Source organism: Phoenix dactylifera, chromosome 13, assembly GCF_009389715.1.
Source record: "Phoenix dactylifera cultivar Barhee BC4 chromosome 13, palm_55x_up_171113_PBpolish2nd_filt_p, whole genome shotgun sequence".
Taxonomy (NCBI): domain Eukaryota; kingdom Viridiplantae; phylum Streptophyta; class Magnoliopsida; order Arecales; family Arecaceae; genus Phoenix; species Phoenix dactylifera.
The window spans coordinates 241,255-263,155 of record NC_052404.1 but is presented as its reverse complement, the minus strand read 5'-3'; the positions used below and the strand labels follow the sequence as shown (position 1 = coordinate 263,155).

General features: G+C 36.7%; 1 protein-coding gene across 1 annotated transcript; it reads right to left on the bottom strand.

The window, feature by feature from the left end:
• Positions 1–487: 487 nt before the first annotated feature.
• LOC103696220 (WD repeat-containing protein 26 homolog) lies at positions 488–14,713 on the bottom strand. The gene is made up of 5 exons (XM_008777763.4): positions 14,509–14,713; positions 13,138–14,043; positions 7,890–7,991; positions 2,148–2,777; positions 488–917 (listed from the first exon to the last, which is right to left on the bottom strand). The coding sequence occupies exons 2-5, from the start codon at positions 13,930–13,932 to the stop codon at positions 696–698; spliced, it is 1,749 nt and encodes a 582-aa protein (XP_008775985.1). The 5' UTR covers positions 13,933–14,043; positions 14,509–14,713; the 3' UTR covers positions 488–695.
• Positions 14,714–21,901: the final 7,188 nt, after the last annotated feature.

The following is a 21,901-nucleotide window of genomic DNA, read 5'->3' as shown; positions in this document are numbered from 1 at the left end:
TTCCTTTTTATCATTAGTGAAAATGGTTGATAATCTGAATGATAAGATGACGATGATGATGATGATTAGAAGATCTTTTTCGTGACTTCTCCATTCCTCAATAATTCCAGAAATTGGCAAAGCGAATCATTAAGTCTATGCAAGTAGCAAGATTGGTGCCAAGCACATTAGATCAAGCTGCATCTCCTCAACCTCTCATTCGCAGACATGAAACATAAAAGTTTTTTAAGCTGCACCTCTTAATTCTGGCGTTCAATGGTAATTTGGGAGGGTATACCACTAAATAATCTGTCCAATGAACCACACCAAAAAGCACTTGTATCATTTGGCTGGTAAAAAAAGTAGCAAGCAACAAAGTCTATGAATCTGCATACAGATATTGGGCCAAGTCTTAATAAGTAAATGAGCATACCATGGTGATTCAATTGAAAGTCATTATTAAGCTTGATGTAAAAAGCTAAATTTACCTAGGAGACATGAAGACCGATAAAATAACTTAAATTTCTATTCTGCTTCAATTAAGAAATGAATGGAAGAAATAAATAATCGTATTAGATGGTTTATGGGCTGGTAGCAGCTGTTCACGTTTACAGGCTTCTTTTGTATGAGTGCCCACAAAATGGAGAGCAAGGGGTTTATACTGTCAATGGACTGATTAAGGAATTTAAGAACCTGACCACTTGAATGGTCTCACATCATTGACAATTTCCATTGCAGTGGTGGATGACTCCATTGCTGTAAGCTTCTTTGCGTTTCAAGGTAGCCTTTTTTAGTCCCCAGATGCGGATTGTATGGTCATCACTGGCTGATGCAAGCATGTGAGGGTTTGCTGGGTTCCAGCTGACACAGTTGACAGCACCGGAGTGTCCTGGTAGTGCCTCGATGAGATCTCCAGTTCCCCGATGCCAAATATACACCTGATATTACAATTATCCCGTCATCAGTAAGGACATCAACATCGTCTCCTCTTGGACAGGTTCAGTACAGACCAAAATTTCCAAACAAAAATTCATAGCAATGATATAGCCTCCTTTCTTAAGCTACGAAAGAATATGGTTTGCAATGTGAATTTCCAGAGAGATTGTAAAACTATGTATTCAGTTCTGTTACATTTCTTTGATCATCAATCCTCCACAACTAAATATCCAAGAATAACTGGTTATTCAACAAAGTATGTCAATCAAAAAGCAACTATAGACTATGATATTATCCATAAGCTTAGTGAAAGAAAGATGGAGGAGGAAATTATTGATTTGACTTACTGTGGTATAGATTTAAGTAACACAGGAAGACTTTTTTTCAAGTTTATCCCAGTCATCGAAGCAGGAAAAAATAAGGCAACAAAACTTTTAACTTGCCCAAAGTTCATGTTACGAAAACAAATATCTGGTCATTCTTTACAGGTTTTATAGTCATTCTTTACGAAGAATTTATCTTACTCATCATCCACTAGGAGACAATCACAATATCATCATTCAATTTTCTATGGCTGTCAACTATTAATGATCACAGCAGTAAAAGCAAAGCAGTCAGCAGATCAATTGCAGTTCATGCAAAATTAAAGGGCTCCAAGTGATAGAATCAGAAAATAAAAAACTTACTTGTAAGACAGACTGCTATATGTATTTGTACGTTATAATGAGTAAAGCTATTATTCATTTTATAAGTTCACCAACTGAACATCCATATCAATCAAAATACACAACTTAAATAGTGATATTTCTAAGAAATTTAAGCAGTGTTGGAAGCTTAAAAATGAACAATTTTGAATATTAACATACTTTTCTATCCTTCTTATATGTGTGCTAACTTTCTACTTTATTGCCTTTTCAAAATCCAAAACTCTCAGAGAATTAACTACACCTGATATGGGAGTATGCCTTATCAAAACATATCCATGCACACACGTAAAGGATCATATTATCAACTGAGACTTTCCAAGCAATCTAACCTGGATCCCATATCTCCAGTTGGATAGAAATCCATTAGCAATAGGCAGTAAACCAAAACCACAAGTTACCATGTTTGCTTCTCTCAGTACATTGTCTTACTGAAACATGCATGAGGCCAAAATGCAGGGCCAGTGATTACATAAATGCTCACAACTGACTAATCTTAACAAACAAAAAGAATTAAGTGCTTCATACCTGGGAATCTTCACTTCCACTAGCAATGAAAGCCTCTTCATAACCCCCAAAACAAGACCTTATTAGAAACCGGCTGCGCTTGTGACCTGTGTATCTGGTGACAAGTATCGGATCATCCGTTACGCTCCACAAGTGAATCTCCTGGTTCAGTAGATTTATGAGCAAAAACTTGTCGTCTCCTGATAGTGAAAACGAAGTAACTGTCTGGTCCTCTTCAATCAGCTTCTCCAGCTTTGCTTCCCTGTCAAGCAACAGAATTGCAGTTTCCCTGCATATGCTTATTATCCACCTGCCATCTTTCGTGACTGCCATCTCAGAGCTCCTAGTATTTCGCTGCCCTTTCCAAGATTCTAGTTCTTTCCCATCCAAATCCCACAAGCAAGTGCTCTTATCTTCCACACAAGAAAAAATTTGTCTTCCATCAGGGAACCAGCCACAAGAGATCAGGCCAAGACCACTTTTTGCATAGACATGGAGGCAATCTCCAGTACGAACATTCCAACGCCTTACAGTTTCTTCCATTCCACATGTGAGTAGCTGGCGGTCATCAGGGCTCCACGCGACCATCAGCACAGGTGTCCGATGACCAGTTAGCATGTGCTTCAATGACAGTTCCCCATCTTCTTGGACCTAAAATAAAATAGGAAATAGTGTTCATCTAAGCATAAGAAAGATGGCTAATTTCAAACAGGAGAGGAACTCAAGTATTACTTCCCTTTTAAGAGAGGAAAGATACATCTGCCATCATAAAATTGGCAGAATTTCCGTGACATCAAGCAAAAAATTAAGTGGGTTCAGCTGTCTTTCTAAGGGAGGTAACAAGAACTGAACCAAGATTGTTTTTTAGGAGACAAAATACTAGTGCTTTTGAAGTTCTATTCGGATCCACTTAGAGTGCCTATGCAATATCATGGAGAGTATCTACCATTAATAAAAAATAGATTATAGATGTATATATAATGTAAATATGGAGGATACCTCCAAATATTTCAACTTCAGTTCTCTAAAGAAGTTGAGAGTAAGTCCAAGTTTGCTGGAGTTGACAGGTACATGCTGTACTGTCTGCTACACGATATATCTCAGATCATTATTCACCTTGGGTCTGTTCTTGCTTAGAGGGGAACACGAAGCCAAAAGGTGAGAATGGAGAAATGAAAGTAAATGAGTAAGGGTGGTTACTGTTATGGTCCTTAAGAGGGTTTAGGATTTCAAAGTAACAAATCCTGGTTTAGGAAGTAAATATGTGTTCGTCGGAAGATGAAATAAATTACAACATATGGAACATGGAGAGTTCTTGGTCCATAACTGGAACATGGTTGGTAAAAACAATAACTAGACAGTTTTCAGTTGTAGAGATCACTCACTTAACAATTTACACCTAGGGACCAATCAATCCCGTAATCAAGGGTTCCACTCATCAGAAAAGAAATCTTCAATTTATCCCAAAAATAGAAGAAAAATGTGGAGAGACAGCAATTGAGAAGACAGAAGACTGGCTTTTTTTTTCACTTTGCTACTTTTCAGCATATGATCAAAGATTATTTTCTTCTTTCCATTCAAGGACCTTTTGTGTCAATCCATCTTCCACTCATCAAAAAAGAAATCTTCGAGTTATCCAAAAAAATAGAAGAAAAATGCAGAGAGACAGCCAGTGAGAAGACAGAATAGGGTTTTTTTACTTTGATATTTTTCAGCATATAATCAAAGAATATTTTCTTCTTTTCATTCAACATTTATTTTTGCGTTAGTCCACCTTCAATAAAGAAAGTAGAGGGGGAAATTTAGGAGAGATGATAGGGTTTTGAAGTGATATTTTGTTAATGTTGCAAGAAAGATGTACTTCTCTACTTTCCAAATGCTGTCCATCATTGTTGACTTTCCATAATATTAGGATCAGGATCCACCATCAAGGAATGTGGGAAGTGACCTGATGCCAGAAATTCAGTTGACTTAAAGTTAGAAAAATTTCAAATTTGAGTGTCTTTCCTCCTAATTCTGATTGCAAATCAGATCTTAGAAGTTTAACAGATCTAATCATGAGAGTTAGTATAAAAGGAAAAAAAAAAAACAAGATCCATCTTGGATGGTCGAATTCATGGTTTTACTAATCCGTTCCAGCCAAAACTGATCAATTTCCACCAAGAGCAAACTGAAACTGACCCAAACTGAAACTGACCCCCAGTTTCAGATTTTGGTCTGTTTCAGCAGTTACAGTTAGTTTTTAGCAGAAACTGGTCAATTTCGGCCAAAATTGGCTAAAGGTAGCCATAAATGTTTTTTTAATCTTTCTTTTGATGTTTTCTATCATATATTTGTTATTTCTTTGTTTAATGTACATCAGCTATGTACTATGTAATACAAATTTCAATGGATTTTCTTTGTTTCTTGAGCTAAAAAGAAATATAAAATAGGTATAATTCTTAACGGCCAAGACAGACTTCTAATAACCCTTATCTTAGTATTTTACAATATAAACAACTATATAGAATATATTTCACAAAAATATTACTTTTATGTACAATAAATAAAACAATTCATAATTTTTTGAATTTGTGGGGAACCATCTCATTTTTATCCTCATCTCTATCAATACTCCAACCCACATTGTGCCAATGATGATTGCCGCTATTAACTCATCTTTCAATAATAGGTGGTGTTGAATAGGTAAAGTTGATTTATTTTATACTCCCGTATACTTGTATTGTTAGTTTATGCTTGATTGCTTGATATTGGGTATTTCACTTAAGAAATTGGTACACTCATGTAATATATTTAACATAAATTCAACATAATTTAATTTCAGATTAAAATTACTCAAATTTTATAAATTATGACTCCAGATAACTTAAAACACAATCAAATGATACCTTGATTTCTTTTTTTTTTTACCATCTTTCAGATTTTTCCTAGCTTTTTTAGTTGAAACTCCGAAACTTGAAGCAGAACTGCTGAAATCGCTGAAATTGCCAAAACCAAAACTCCAATCAAGGTATCGAAATAGAAACCAGAACTAAGTCAAACGTTCATCCAATTTATGTATTATTTGATATGGTGACTCAAGCAAAATGCAATGTGAAACTTAAGCCACCTGAAGGAAAGTTTGGGCTATTTGATTATACTTATACAAGATGCAGCAATTAATGAGAACTTAAAGCCTTTGTAAACTTTCAAAATAATTAAGGATCGTATTGTTGTAGCAAGAGCTCGACGCAGCTGGAACATCTAGTTCCATCAGGAAATAGTCAGTACTTTACCTTGAGAAAAGGTAAAAATGAAAAGCCTTCTCTTTATCAAGCTTACACAGGGTACAGGTACTTCATTTTGATAAAAATATGAAAAGCACAATCATTCAGATCTAGTGAGTTATCCAAGGAAAATAGTTTGATCCAATAAATTCAAAAGGGCAATTTACCGAATCCTGCTGAAGATTGATCATTTCTTTGTTGATAAGTAGTAAAAAAGACTAAAAGAAAATGCAGAGTGCATCATACCAAATCAAAAGACAAAAAAAAGAATTATAATGAAAAGAAGCACATCTCACCCCACAGAGGAGCCATAAAGGAGGTCAAGACTTCAAATTTGAAGAATGAAAGAAAGCACAAGCGACAGCCCCACAAAATGGAACTTCTAAATTTTTTGAGTTCTCTTTCCAAGAGATAACATGCAAATATGGGTGAATCAGCTTATTAAGAGTTTATTTAAGTAAAAATAAATTGATCTTCCTTTGCATGTAGATTACGTAAGAAAAAATTTATAGTGCAACAATAAGGTTTGAAACTTTGTATGACTCAGAATGTTGGGCAATAAAGTGGTTCCCAGAAAACAAAATTGAATGCAGCAAAAAACAGAATTATGAGATGGACGTACTGAAAAATAGGAAGCATAGTGGGAAATAAGGATGTATGAGGAGCTCTAATATGGTATGGCCATGTGAAAAAAAAAATCAAAGATGCTCTAATAAGAAGGAGATACTTTAATTTTTGTTGAAGTATATACAACAAGGAGAGAAAGGCCTAATGTAACATGGATGGAAGTTGTCAAAAAGGATATAGAAAAGCTTGATATAAAATCGGAGGTAGCCATAACTAGGGATAATGAGGATTCATAGACAATACCTCAAATAGCTTGGACAAGGCTTGATAATTATGATTATGATTATACGCCATTTTTCCTTTATTTGTAGTTTTCCAAAGAAAAAGGGGTATGTCTATATGCTCCCACCAATCTTATCTTGATCATGCTCTAAAAATAAGGGATGCACATTTGATCATGCATTTGTCATATATATCCAAGAACACAGAAGTAGATCCTCCATGTGAATGATGGTCCATATACCAGGCATGCCGTCTTTCGCATCATATAATCTCACAACTATGAGAATCCATATCTATGCACATACAACAGAGATCAACAACGCATAAGGGGGTGTCTGAAATGAATAGATAACAAAACAGCCTAGACCATAACTGAGCATTGGAGAGTTCAAACTTAAGAATTTCCAAAATTACAAATCAAAGTTTAAGCGTACTTTCAAATTTCTTGCTGAATCATTGTGGAAAGACATGCAGGGGTATAAACGAGCTGAGCATAGTGAGCCAGGCCTAGCTCAAGCTCGGCTCATTCTCTAGTCGTGCTGAACTTGAGCCAGCAAGTTTAATTTTGAGAGCAACTACAGCTGTTCACAAACTGCTTGTTTAAGAAAGCTGGTGAGAGCTTGAGATCACTCAAGGACTTTATTGATATACTTTGAGCTAATTCCCCTGGTTGTATATTAACCTTATAGTCGAATTCATTCGATTTGATATACATATATTTTATAATAGAAAAATATAAAAATTTATATAAAATTTAAATAATGCATAATATTTATAAATTCCTTATATTTGATATTTTGAGCTTAATCCAGCTAAGCTAAAGCATGCTAAGCATAGCTCTAACTTGGCTCATTTGCTAATCTAATAAGCCAAACTAAAACCACATTTTTGGCTGATCACAAGCTGCCTCGCAAACAACTCACTCACTTGGCAGTTCTACATACACTTATTGATGATCGAGCACTCAGAAAAAAAATGGCAACAAAGATGGTAGACAGGCTTATGATTTTTTTAAATAAGGGTATCTATGTTTTTCATGAGATGAAGTACTTCCATATACCGAAGAAAAGTCAGGTAAAAGTTTAAAATCTGCAATACAAAATGAAAATGGAGGGACTTTTTAAAGAGACAAGTGGTTTGGCTGGCAAAGTCCTTATGCAGGCACATTTATATCTTTGGATAACAGCAGCTCACAGTGTTGAATGATGGTAGACTTACACGAGGGCATCAATGACAACATTGTTCGCTATACTAGATCTAGAAGAAACCTACTGAACGAGATCACTTGATAGAGATGATGGAATCAAAGGGTGAGTCCTCTAATTTCTTCTCCTGAAAAGCTTTCATAAATGGCTTGCAAAATTTCTATTGAATCTATCTCTGAAACGAGCATATATCACAAAAAGAAAAAAAAAAATCAGCATAGTTGAAAAAATTCATATCGTTCACTATTTTATCTTACAAATAAACAAGTAGCAAAATTATGTAGCATCCTCGCCACTAAGAATATGGAGAAGGCAACAAAAGTAAACTCCAATTCTAACCGCATGTTAAACCAGATTGATGGGAGAGATCAAGTTACCAACAAGGTTATGAAAAAGGGAGAAGACTAAGCAATCTCCAATCAAAATCCAAAATTAAAAGTTACCTCCCATATAATTGCAGATCTATCACTCGATGATGATGCTAAATATTTCCCATTATTTGAGAACTGCAAAAACCATACTTCATCATTGTGTGCTTGCAATACCTGCTCCAAATCAGTAGTATATTAGCTTAGAAGATTGTCAATAACTAAGTTTCTAAAAACTGAAATTAATCAAAACAATAGCTTATGCAAGTTGATTAGATATATTTTTCATATCGTACTACAAAGCTGAAACCCCAAGGGTTGCCAAAACTTCCCTGCAATCTTTGATATGTTACACATAAAATATATACGCTCTTCTTTGTTGATGCATGTTGTTTGTGTTAAAAAGGTACCTAGGTAATTGGTCATGCTCACTCATGGTGTATAACTGGGAAAAATCAGTTTTAGATTGAAAATTTCGTGTGACAATATTACCATGATGACTGTGAGATTGAGCATTCAATCTAAAATTTAACATAAATAGGCACAAGGTTCCATAATTAAGGTAGTGCTGGATAAACACACTTCAGATATTACTTGGTTTTCTTTCACCCATCAGGAACTGCTTGCTATTAGCAAGATTAAGACACTTAATATAACCAATACTCTAGCAGGCATGAAGCTGATAATACCTACTTTAGTCCATAGAATAGGTTTTGACATTTGAGACCATCTTAGTTAGAAACAGAATTTTTTCATCTGTCCTCTTTCTTGTTTCTTCTCTTCCTTCTAGCCTCTTTCAAGTTTCACCTCCCCCTCCCCCCTTCTCTGCCCCTTATCTGGAATGCTTTCATGACAGAGATTTTTCTGCTAGGATAGTAAGAAGATGAATAATGAAAATAGAAGGAACAACTAAAGCTACTTGAGCAAGATAATCCAAATAGCCAACAGCTTTCTCCAAGTAGTGCGAGGGACCATGACTTATGTCGGCAACCGAAACATTTGCCTAAAGAGAGTCTGTATAGCATTTTATTCTTTTGCACCATAGATCTTGGTTTATGCTCAGATTTCTCAAGAATATCAGCTATATATGGTGCAATATTGGTTCAATTTTCTATCATCATGCACAAAATCAACCTTATTGCACCTCTAGGGGCACATGATGTAAGAAAGATAACTAGCATGATATGAAGTTTTGATTTCAATTCTGATACTAGGTTATGAAGAAATTCAAAGTGAGCCAATTTTTTTATGTAAGTTTGCCTATATTAGAGCCTTAACCAGATAGATATTAAAAATTTTATGCATTAGCATGCCATCAAAAAATAAAATGACATATTACAAAATAATGTGAAACATATATAATGATTATTTTTCTCTTTTTTCAGAAAACGAATTATATAAATAAATGCATTTATAGATGCACATTTGCATCCCATATATACATACAAATACATTGTTTTAAGATAAAACTGCCTAAATGATGTCCTCAAAGGTCTCTGATGTCCTCAAAGGTCTCAAACAATACAATATTCTTAAAAATGATATCATAGTGTTTCCTCAATTCATTTGTTCTAATTTATCAATTTCGTCCTTTTTTAATTTCTCTCATTTTTTAAATCTAAAACTAACAAAACTAGGCTGAAGATACTAAAACCACTGGAACTGCCTAAACTGAAACTCATTTGACCCTTTCAAGGTCAAAATCAAACTAGTGTTCAAACCTAAATACCTAATGAGAGTGCAACTTATAAGCTATGTTATGAAAAAATGGCCCAAAAAGGAAAAAAGAAAAAAAAAATTGATGCATTTATTAGTGTTATGTCTTGGAACATATCCTACAAGCAAAAACCCCATAGGATATAATTATGGTAGAGGAGAAAAACTAATGCAAAGGAAATCTGGTTTTTCTACAAATATATAACACATAAGGAATAATGTCAATGTCAACTTTATATGTTGATCTTTTCCAATGAATACTAGAGTATGTATAGTTACAGCCAGTGCTTGCTGTGTCGATACCGGGCCCCAGACCGGTTGCTCAGCGGCACAAGTCAGAACGGCCCCGTGCCGTGCCATGCCGGCCCTGTACCGATATAGTAGAAGAGGCTGAGGAGAGGGAGAACAGGAGAGAGAAAAAGAGAGAGAAGGGAGAAGCTAAGGGAGGCCGGCGGAGAGCCGGTGGAGAGCCGAGGAGCCGCCGCACAGAGGAGGCGGAGGTCGAGGAGACGCTGCGCGGAAGAGGCGGAGGCTGGGGAGCCACAGAGGAGGGGCTCCGCCTCCAGTCTCCTATTTTGTTCGAAACGGAGGATCGGAGGAGCGTCATTTTATTTTTGCGACTTTTACTTAAAAATAGTAAAAAATAAAAGGGCCCCCCTCTGGTCCTCTATTTCAGCGGAGCCCCTCCTTCGCGACTCCCTGGCCTCCACCTTCTCCATGCGGCAACTCCGCAGCCTCCACCTTCCTCTCTCTTCCTTCCTCTCCCTCTCCCTACCTCTCCCGCTCTCTCTTTTTCTCTTTTTCTCTTCTTCTCCCCCTCTGTCACCGGTCTCGCTTTCATTGCTGAAACCGTCCCGGTCCGCCGCCGGTATGGCTCAGGATGGTTCCACCGATCATGATTATAGCCTTTTGAAATTTTTAAAAACTAATTGACTATATTGGAAGAGGCTAGGAAATCACTACCAGCTTAGAGGATTGATGTTAGGCTAAGAACCGAGCATTCTCCAACTCCAATATTTTGATCCTTTAACCTGATTTTAGAAAGATGACATTGTTGATTTTACAAATATTATGCAGGTCTCGTAAGGATTTATATCTTATTATAAATTCATTAATTCCTTCAAATGCGCAAAGATGTTTCTCTAATTTATAAGATTGTGTAACATAGTATTATATGGAATGATTCAATGATGCATGTTACGAGAAATAATCCAAAAGTACCATATCACGGGCTTTGCCAGATCGATGGTTAGAGGAGGTCAAAACATGCAATTAAAAAGTGGGTCGGAATATAAGATGAAAAGCATTGTACATGGGTGGCATGCATAAAGCTTTCCTAGAGCAATGAAGTCTTTGTTATTTAGATCATTCCATTTATCCTAAGGCATGAATACAGCCACACCCCTACACGCATTCATGGGGAATAAGCATGACACTCAAGTATGAGTCTACAAGAGATGCTTGTAGAATAAAACAATTTGAAAGACACCCAAATCTAACACTCATACCAAAATCAATGTAACATAGAGTGCAATCCCATCCTTTTCCCGAAACTATACATGACATGGGTTTTGACCTGCCTTAGACTATTAAACCTTTTCTTGAGAATTTGAAGATAATAATAAGCCAAATGAAGAAAATATACCCAAATCTACTGACCACTCTCCTTATGTTTCCTCTCCTCACCCAACAGTAAGGAAGCAACAATTCCTCTATTACTTTCCTGTCAAACCAAATCTAATCAAAGATGGATAAGGGATAAACTTAGTTCCATCTAGACAGAATCAACTCTGGATATTTTTGAGTTGTGATACTCAACCATAACTGATCCACTAAGTTGGGTCTGAATTTTATGGGCTTTTTGGGACATTTAAATCGATACCTATAACGCCTTTTAGAAGGAGCTTGAAATTTTGTAAGTTTTCAACTTGAAAATTATTTATTAAAAGTTCATTGATGAATTTAATTCCTCTCTTCTTTAAACTTCCCAACTTTGCATAATAGACCATTGTTTTCTATCTTCTACCATTTTGAATAATAAATTATTTCATTTGTTGTGTCACAAATCGTGCATGACACAGGTTTAAAGGTTGTTTGCTGGCAGGGGGAGATTGAGAATAAACAAGGTCATTGTGGGTGTCCATTCTCACATGGCCTTTCTTGACCATGCTTCAATCCTCAACTTAACAACCTTCTACAACTGATACTCAACCTTATCACCCTCATCCACCCTTTTATAGGCCCCTATTAGTCTCATCCATCTAACTCCAACAGCTATCACCATCATCCATCCTTCTCGCCCATGCTACAGTACACACCCCTCTCATCAAATTCAACATTGTAAATACTCCATATAACTCTTACCCCTGCCCCCCTACCTCCTCCCTCGATCACCCACTCTTAACCTAGCCAACCACCAAACACTCTGAATATCGTTAATCTCCTCCACGATTCTTGAGATCCCTTCCAATTGGCCCCCGTTCAACCCTATGACACAACTCTACCCTAAGTGTTTTCCTCTCTCACTCCCACTGCTCAGCCTTCCTCTCACTTCATGGAAGAAAATGAGATTGGGGTTAATTATATTTTTCTATGATGTATAACAAGTAACCATTAGCTAATTTCAGAAGAAATTTATCCCATCCAAAAAAAATAAAAAAAAATTATGGAGAAAGTAAATTCCAATTGGAATAACAATTCATATCCCTTCTTTTTTCTCTTCGTTGAATCAAATGGGACTTTAGCCTATCTGATAAATCCATGTCCAAGGGAGTTCAAAATGTTATTTTGGTTCTAGGCAAACTCAAAAGGTTCCATTAGAAAGTTCAATCCTATCTTCAAACAAAGTCAAGATTTCATGATAACTCTCTATATGCTATACAAACTCACAAACCATCTTTTTACATCCCATGCAATCCCCTCATCCTAGATACTTCAATACCTGACCCTGGTAACCCTTTGACGAGCTATCAAAGCTAAGGTCTTAGTATGACTCAAGTCTAAAATGCAATATGTTCCACCGTTTCATCTGAACCTATATGTTGCAGCTCACCTCGAAATTGCAACTTCTTTCCCCTCTTCCCACCTATACTTCCACAATCTCTTCCCTTTGTTTTCCCTTGCCTCAACTGCCAATCAGTATTTTATGCAATGGTGTTGCTAGTGTAACATATGATTTGGTGGCACCATTAATCAAGTAATAGACTATAATATATGTCAACAAGGTATCTGAAATCAAGAACTCCTGAATGGAGTGCTTATGGTTTCAGATTAAAGATTTCATTCTAAATGAATGTTTTATAGCACTAAATTCTTGGAATTTGTTCTCGATATTGGCTTCTATGGTATCAATGTTGCACTCCTTTGTCCAGAAAGTTTGGAAGTGCATGAGAGTATAAAGAATAATTTATGTCAAAGAATTCCCAAGGAAAGAGAATCATAGCTAGATAATAGAACACAATGCTCAAACTAATTTTCCAAGAAAAGAATCAGATTTGGTGGGAAGGGGGGGGTGGGGGCACACGCACAGATAAAGAGAGAGAGATTGAAATGCTTTACTTATGTAATGATAAAAAAGTGTAATTCTCTATCAGATACTAGTTCGAACCTGCACTGTATGAGAAGGAATCTGGTCTTTCCCACATTGATGATCGGCGTACAATGACAGCGAATTATCCAAAGAGTTGTGGAAATAACAAGATTCCCGTTGCACACTGAGAGCCTGTTCAACCAAATGCTCTAATCTTCTCTCAGGTATCATAATCGTGGGAGGAAGCAATTTTTGCAAGTCCTCCAGAAGCTTCATTCGTGAGTTTGAAGTCTCAATTCCCAGATTGGCAAGCCCATGTAACATTCGCTGCTGAGGAGAGACAATACAACAAGAAAGCTCGTGCACTTGTTTTTTGTCAATGCCAAGAGGAGTTATCTCACTTCTCAATGTCTTTAATGCATCAACGACTCTATCATTTTCCATGAGTTCAAAGAATTTCTGCTTTAATATCAAAAAAGATACAGATTTTATGATACTTTCATCACCAAGTCCTATTTTATGCAACGTAACCACACTTTCATCCCAATTTCCATCAAGAACTTGCTTCCTGAAAAGATTCACTCCAGAAGAATGCAAGTATATCCCTGACTCTTCCTCCAAAGCTGCTCCACTACTCTCATAACCAAGAGAATAAAGAGCCTTTGTAATGATCCTCACAAATTCCACCCTTTTAATTAGTCCTTTAGAACCAACCACATAATCTTTCCCTTGGGGTGGTAAAGGCCTAGCCATTGAGCCTCCCAAAGGACTGATGCGCTCTGAAAGAAATGACTTATCACGGAGACTCCCCAAATCTTCTGAGGATGTTTTCATACGTTTTGAGGGTGGTTCATCGTCTTCAACTCCTCCCATGAAATGTCAGAATCAGCCCATATATATATTTGACAAGGCAAGATATTGACTCTAAACAAAGATCTTTGCAAAAGCTTTAGCAATTGGCGAGATGATTGCAACAAAAGGTTCCTACATAGAATAATGAAAAAAAAAAAAGTTAGAATCCCTCAGAAATCAAATAGAACTAGTTGAGTTCAATCTCCAGCAGGCAGATGCACCATTAAATAGTTCAATTAAGAAGTCTAAGGGGGAAAAAGAAAAATCTTTACGAGTTTACTTGGAATTAAAATGACCTCATGATCTATTCTGTAAAACCTGAATGAAAGGGATGTCGATTGTCAGTCCGCTTGGAATTCTCTTTTTTTCCTCTGGAAGCTTAACCTATTTTTATTAGGATGGAACAAGTTTCTTCCAATTTTAAGTAACTTGTTATACTTAACTGCAAATTATAAGCACCCCCAATCTCACCTTTTCTCATGAGGTGAGAGGAAGACTAAGTTCGTCGGTGAAATGCGGACGAGAGAGAAACGTTAATGGATGATGGAGGGGGTCTCGAGAATGTGAGAGAGAGAAAGAGAGCAGAGAAGAAGTCACCTCAATCAGCGGCCGATCAGAAGAGTGGTCGATCCCGAGCTCCAGAAGCCTCGCCGACCTGCCACCGTCCGAGATCGAGCCGAGAGGTAGGAGAGGCGGGAGAGCGCTCTCGGCGTGCCCTAGGTCGGAGAGAGGCAAGGGAAAGAAGAAAGAGTGATCGACCCTTCCCGACAATGCTATCCTCCGCACAAAGGTATAGGCGTATCAAATTGGTGAGGAAGAAAGAGAAATTTTTTTTTATTGGGTTCTAATGGATCCAATACTAGTTTATTCAAATTTATATTTATTTTATTTAAATAATATAAATATAAATATAATGAATATTAATTGGATGCAAATATTTATATTCATATTTATTTTAAATAGATGTCGACATCAATTGAATATCCAAAATATAAATGTAAATATAGATATAGATCGAATAATTAAATTTTATAATCACGAAATCAAAAATATTACTAAGTGGATACTAAAACAAGTTAATTACATGTTAATACAGTCATTTATTTTTCTTAAAAGTTAATGAGTGTTATATAAAATTAAATAGGATTATAAATAGAATCGAATACTGGGATATGGATCGGATAGTTGTTTATCTAATCTATATCCTTTTTTTAATAAATATAGATTTGGATACGAATATTAGTCGGATACTTAAATTTCTATCCGTGTTCGAATAAATTTAGATACGAAAATAAATCCAGATAGATATTATCCGATCTACTTTCACACCTAAATGGATACCTAAATAAGCCGATATTTATTAACAGATAAAAATATAAATTAGATATTAGTCATACAAGTGATATATAAGCCTAGTATATTCCTTTTTTTTTATCCAATTAGATTTGTATTTGATATGGCTCGGATTTTCCACTTATTGAAATTATGCCCACCAACACGGCCAACCAATGCGAGCGTGGCACGTGTCATGCAGAATCAATGGCTGAACAATTCTCCGAACAATCAGCATGGATGGTTACAACTCTGCGCAATCTCGACATGCTAGTTAAGGAAGATTGTAGTAGCCTAGAGAAGCAAATAAGAAATGAACATAACAGTATGTTAGGAGATCATACAATCCGAATCATGATAGACTAGTGTCTTACGCTATGTATAAACTAGGTCAAATGACCTCTTAAGGAAGAGACATTTCACCTCGTTATGACCTCAGCATTTTGGTCAGATCTCTATTATTTTTTCCCCAATCTCTACTGGACTTAAGCATTGGAAGTCTCCAGCTAGACACATTCTAGGGACCCTTGATCTTTTCCTTTTAGATGTGCAAATGGGTGTCGGGTCAGACCAAGGTCAAATGACCTCTTAAGGAAGAGACATTTCACCTCGTTATGACCTCAGCATTTTGGTCAGATCTCTATTATTTTTTCTCCAATCTCTACTGGACTTAAGCATTGGAAGTCTCCAGCTAGACACATTCTAGGAACCCTTGATCTTTTCCTTTTAGATGTGCAAATGGGTGTCGGGTCAGACCAAGTCATATATGACCCTGATCCAACTCGGTTCTTTATTCGGGTCCTAATTTTGCACCCAGATCCAACCCAATGGAAGATCGGGTCGGGTCGGTCTACGGCTACAATTTTTGACCCAACGGGTCATTGGGTCGGATCGGGTCTATGTGTAATCCGGACCCAAGCCAAAAAATTCAGGTCCGAACCGGATCTGGGTCGGGTCTATTTGTTCAGGTCCGATTCATCAAAGGTGAGAACAATTCACACCGTCACGATCAACTTGATAACCAAATGGAGCAGTTTTAAAATTCTAATACTAATAAAATCCACACAAAAATTATAAACTCAAAGAGAAGATAATTGTCTAGTTTGCCACCACAATGTCTCAAGATAAATATAATATGTCTATCAGTCACACTATCACATAAAGATAACGTCATATTGGGGTAATTTTAATACAAAACAAAAATTCAACAGCCTACATTCGGTGGCTTGAAGCAGGAGCTTCACAAGTTCAAAAATTGCCACTCTTGAAATAAAGGTACAGATATAAGAATTCAGTGTAATATGAATATATAATCCACATAAATAATGTGTGCTTTTCCTTCTTTTTTTTTTTTTCTTGCTCATCACTGTTTGATTCTGCTAAATAATCCATAACCATCCCCAATATGAATTCAAGAATTGTTTAGTCACTTGAGCAATTTAATACAAACTTGGAGGATTGCAAAGGCTCTTTGACATTCGGATTCACTTTACACATTGAGATATATTAGCACCAAAACTTAAATTCTCTCATCAGGCAAGATTCCAATCACACAAGAATCAAAATCAAGCAACTGATTAGAATTTTATTAAACAAAAAAAATACTTTATAAAAGGACATTCATCCATGAATACATTCATGTAGTGATGCTACGTACGTGATTTCTTTGTAAAAATGCAGTCCCACATGAAACCTTCGTGTCAAAATATATGCATGATCCCCTCTGCGTCTACCATTAAGATATCTAGAACTCAACCTATCAATGTGTGAGATTTACAAAGAATTGGAAGCAAAACATGTCTTGTTTGCAACAAGTACAGATCAAATGGGTCGAGTCGGATTGGGTCCGATCTGAATTCAGTAAACCTAGACCCGACCTAGAAAATAGAACGGATCCAATTTTAGAACTTGACTCGGCCCCACGGGTCCTCCAAAATGGGTCAGGTCGGGTTAGATCACAGGTTAACCCCAACCCATTTGCAACTTTACTTCTTTTTGGTTGTACATCAACTCTCACATCGCACAACCTAACTCCAGCTAAGTCGAACAACCTCATCTTCATCCACCCGATCGCCTTGCTCCATCAAGTTAGGTTTTGGACAGCAAAAGTATTAAAATACTAAAAATTTAAACATAAATAAATAAAATATATAGTACAAAAATATTAATAAATTTGATAAATTTTGTACATCAAATACTATCATTACTATATAATTGTAAAATGTATAAAAGATAATCTTGAATTATTTATTTTTAAAAAAATGTTATAGAAACTATTTTTAAATATAGAAATATGTAGGAATTATTGATATTTTTTAAAATATTTTCACAATAAAATTTTGAAAATATCATAAATTATAAAATGATATATATATATATATATATATATATATATATATATATATTTCATTTTCTTACTGATGAAAGGGATATTTTTATGAAAACAATTAATTACTAGACATAAAATATCATAGTACGTACCAGATAACTTTATTTAATGACATGATTGAGATTTAAATGAGTAAGCTGAACCATCATTTTAAAATAAAATTGAATGCAGTGCTTGTCATCCGGCCAGGTTCAATTCTAGTTGTGGAAGCAGAATTTTTGGAGATAACTTTTTACTGGAATTTCCCAGATATCTGGATCCAGATTCAAAAATCTTTAAAATCCAAATCTGAATCCAATAAAATTTACAGGTAGGTATTCAGATTCAATAATATTCTAGAATATCTATGCGAATCTAGTGCAAGCAAAAACTGTTGGATATTATCTGACCATTTTCCGCCCTATAGTTTTCCTTTATTTTGTCTCTCTGTTTGAGAGCTGGTTGTTTGCTACGAGATCCATGGTTAAGGCCAGATGTTGTAGGCCACTCACAACCTCATCACATGATATTTTATGCTATCTTGCTCTTTTCCCTTTACGATTTTGACCCAAGTCACCAAAATTGACCATCAATTTCGCTCCATTTGACCGCACCTGGGTTGAGCTGGTAGGAAACTAGGCCATGTTTAGTCCCCTAGGCGGCGCCTAATTTTCTAGGTGAGCATCCATGCCGTCGACTGCAATTTGGTAGGGTCAACCTGTGACTTTGTCCGCATTTGAAGGCCCGTAGATTAGGTCAGATTCAAAAACTATACTGAAATCTAAATCTCAGATCAGATCTGGCTTATGTATTTTTCAATCCGACCCAACCTATATGTCATCCGTGTCTAATTTTGGTCAACAAAAAATATATCGGCCTAACCCAAACCCGATGCAACCTAATCCAAAAATCTGAATCATAGAAACCTCCTCCTTCACTCTAAATATCTTTCCAATTTATTTAGATTTCTTATTTAAACTAATTTCTCTTTTTTAATCTCAACAACTACATTTTCTCTCATCTTGTCTCATTTAATTATGTCTAAATGCTCATATTTATTATTTGTTTTGATGGATTCTTATTAATAATTAGACATGTTCATGGGTTGGACAGTTTGCTCAGGCTAGCCCGCTCGAGCTGAAGCCTTTTAGGAAGGCTCGAGCTTAGAGAATAAAGACCGGCTTGAGCCCTGCCCAGCTTATTTTTTTTATTTTGCTTGTGTTATTTATATATGTTTGATATGTTTGTAGATTTAATTGATAATTCTTGTTGATATATAAACTTAGTAGGATAATAAATATATTGTAGGTTGTTGCCAATATTTAATTATTTATATTTAGCTTTTCTAAATATTATTGAGTATTTTTTAAAAAACTAAAAAATAAAAAATAATCATGAAGCTCGAGGCTTGGTCTAAAGCCCAAAGCCCGAGTAAGAGCAGGGCTCGAGCCTAGAAGATAGGCCCGAAGGCCAAGCTGGGCGAGGCTTAGACCTCAGAAAATTGTGTTGACCTTTGGAAAAGGCCTGGCCCGACCCATCCCATGAACATACCTATTTATAATGCCCTCAAGTATATCAATATATTTTCAAATTGTAATTTATAAAATTAAGTATGAATAATTATTTGGATAAAATTAAAATAATTGCGTGAAAATTCAAGTTTGGCTCTTTTTAGTCTTGTTTTATTTTTAGTGATTTATATTTAATTATTATTTATTATATTTTCGCTATAAAAGAATAGTTAGATACTTGACTTGAATTGTAAACTTGATCCAACTGAGTCCAAATCAAAATCTAAACATTTCAGTCTCTGATTAGGTCGTACTTGCCCCCGATTCAGTTGTTAGGTCTTCCATTGACCTAACTTGATCAGCTAATTGGTCAGGTCTAAGTCTAACCCAACCTATTTGCAGCCACAAACAAGCCTTGCCTAGGTGCCGGAGACCATGCTACCCACCTAGGCAGGTACCTCTAACAAATATATTTCTTTATAATTTAAGCTCTAAGATGGCTAAGCATACATCAGTTTTTTAAATCTTTGAATGTTTTTATAACCCATTGTCCCCAATTGGATGAAAAGAAATAAATGACAAAAGACTATAGTTAATTGTACACATATCTAATAAATTTGGTTCATGAGTAAGTTGCAACTAAACCTTGGAATTTGAACCATTTTAGAATGATTCTAGGTTGAACTGGATTTTGGTCTTGGTTCTAGAATTCTAGTCAAGAAGTAAAGATGCTAGTAATCTCTCCATTTACTCTTTTTCTTGGGTACCCCCACCCCTTGGCTATCTCAAAGTAAATTTCGACGGCAGTAGGTCAGCGGATGGCGTGACTGGAGGGGTTAGCTTTGTGATTAGAGACCACTGTGGTAGGATGCTTGCTGCAGGTGGGCATTGGACACCTGGGCTCACTGTTGTTGGGGCAGAGCTACGGACTGCCTGGGATTGGTTATCCTATACCAGGTAGGTGCTTGGTGTGGAGCGGGTGCACCTTGAGGAGGACTCAGCGGTGGTGATCGACTAGATCCGGGAGGTGGACAGGTATGGTGATGGTTACCCCCTTATCCGGGAGATACGGAGGATGGCTCAGTCGATGGGCGGCTTTCAGGCAGTTCATGTGTTTAGGGAGGCGAACAGGGCTACAGACTGGGTCGCCTCCTATGTCGTCCGGCACTCCGGAAATTTTTTGTGGATGTTCGGAGCAGATGTTCATTTCACTTTGTTGTCTTTACTTTCCCGTGATCTAGATAGGTGTACTCAGGTTAGACTTATATGAATGAATAGCCGCTTTTACCAAAAAAAAAAAAAAAAAGTGTGCTGAGGAATTTGTTGGTCGATGAAAATGGTGCCAAGTCAAATTGCAATGATGTAGATAAATGCACGGGTGTGCCACCGGCATTAGAGTATCCGAAAAAATGGTGATCAAAGGAAGGATATGAAAGTGCGTGGATCCAAGTGGCTTGATCTTCAAGAACTTTCACCCCAATTAGTTTCCTATACCCAACCAGTTTAATTCCTTTAAGTTTATTCTCATAGGCTCTTTGAAACCTCTGAACTAGTATATCCTTGTCTAGGAGAGATTGGGCCAACAGCAAATAATCTCTTATGAAGCAATCAATTGCCTTTGAGGGCTAGCATAAATATTGAGTAGCAACAATGAAGGTCCACAAAAAGAATCCTGCAGGTGGATTGCGAATCATATAAAGCAGCAACACTTCATCGAGGAGAAAACAACAAGACAACCGGGTTCTACAACTCCAGCGACCATGATCAAACACCTTGTGTTTCATGATCCCTAGATGATTTCTTCCCCTTTTCTTTTAGCTTCTAGCGTTCTAGCTTTATTTTTGGATTACATTTTTTAAAACTTTTTGCATGTCATTGCTGGGATTTTCCTTGGTTTTGAACTCACGGTGGTGAAGAGTCATCAGATTTGTACAGATGGTATTGGCATGAGCATCCCTAGTATACTAATGGTAGGACATGGTCGTTGGATAGATATTGATGGTAGGGCGTGACCATCAGTTTTTTGACCCCTTGGTGCTTTCAGGTCAGTTCTTTCAATGAACTCTATATCTCCGATTGGCGATAGATTCTCAACATCAGCTAGGTTCCGAGACAATTGTCAAAAGCCCAAGTTTCGGGACTTCCCTTCATCTATTACTTTTTTGCTCAAGTGACACGAGATAGATTTTGACTATCAGTTCCAAGATACATGGTTGGCGGAACCATTCTGAACCAGACAGATTGAGATATTCCAAACTGTACCGGTGACGGATTGGGATGGTTCCAGCAATTAAAATGAAATAAAAGTCGACGGAGGGGGAGAAGGAGAAGGAAAGAGAGAGACTGAGCGACAGAGGGAGGGAGAGGGAGAGGAAGAGGAAGGAAGAGAAAGGGCCACGAAGGCTCGGAGTAGAGCCCCTCCTCCGCACGGCTCCACCGGCCTCTGCCACCCTCCTTCTCTCTCTCTCCATGTCTCCATCCTTTCTTTTTTCCTTTCTCCCATTTTCTCTTTACCTCGACTCCTCTACTATGTCGGTATGTGCCCGGCATAGAATGATACGGGGGTGTACCGACCCATGCCGCTGGACAACCAGTCCGGGCCTTGATTCTGGCATAGCAGACATTGAGTAGAAGGCTTGTTTGGGTACCGCCATGATTTTCGGATAGTACTAGCAATATACCCATGCTACGCTGCATTTTTTAATATATTTCAAAAAAAATAGAGAGAAATATTTTGCTTTGAGGTAATATAAAAAATCTATAAGTATGTTTAAAACCG

What these genes read in the sequence shown, in the direction of transcription:
- LOC103696220 (XM_008777763.4), bottom strand. Translation starts at nt 13,932, where the DNA reads ATGGGAGGAGTTGAAGACGATGAACCACCCTCAAAACGTATGAAAACA. An exon ending in TTCCTTCTCATACAGTGCAG is followed by an intron (nt 7,992 to 13,137) that starts GTTCGAACTAGT and finishes GATTTGGAGCAG; the next exon opens with GTATTGCAAGCACACAATGA. An exon ending in GATCTGCAATTATATGGGAG is followed by an intron (nt 2,778 to 7,889) that starts GTAACTTTTAAT and finishes ATTTTATTTTAG; the next exon opens with GTCCAAGAAGATGGGGAACT.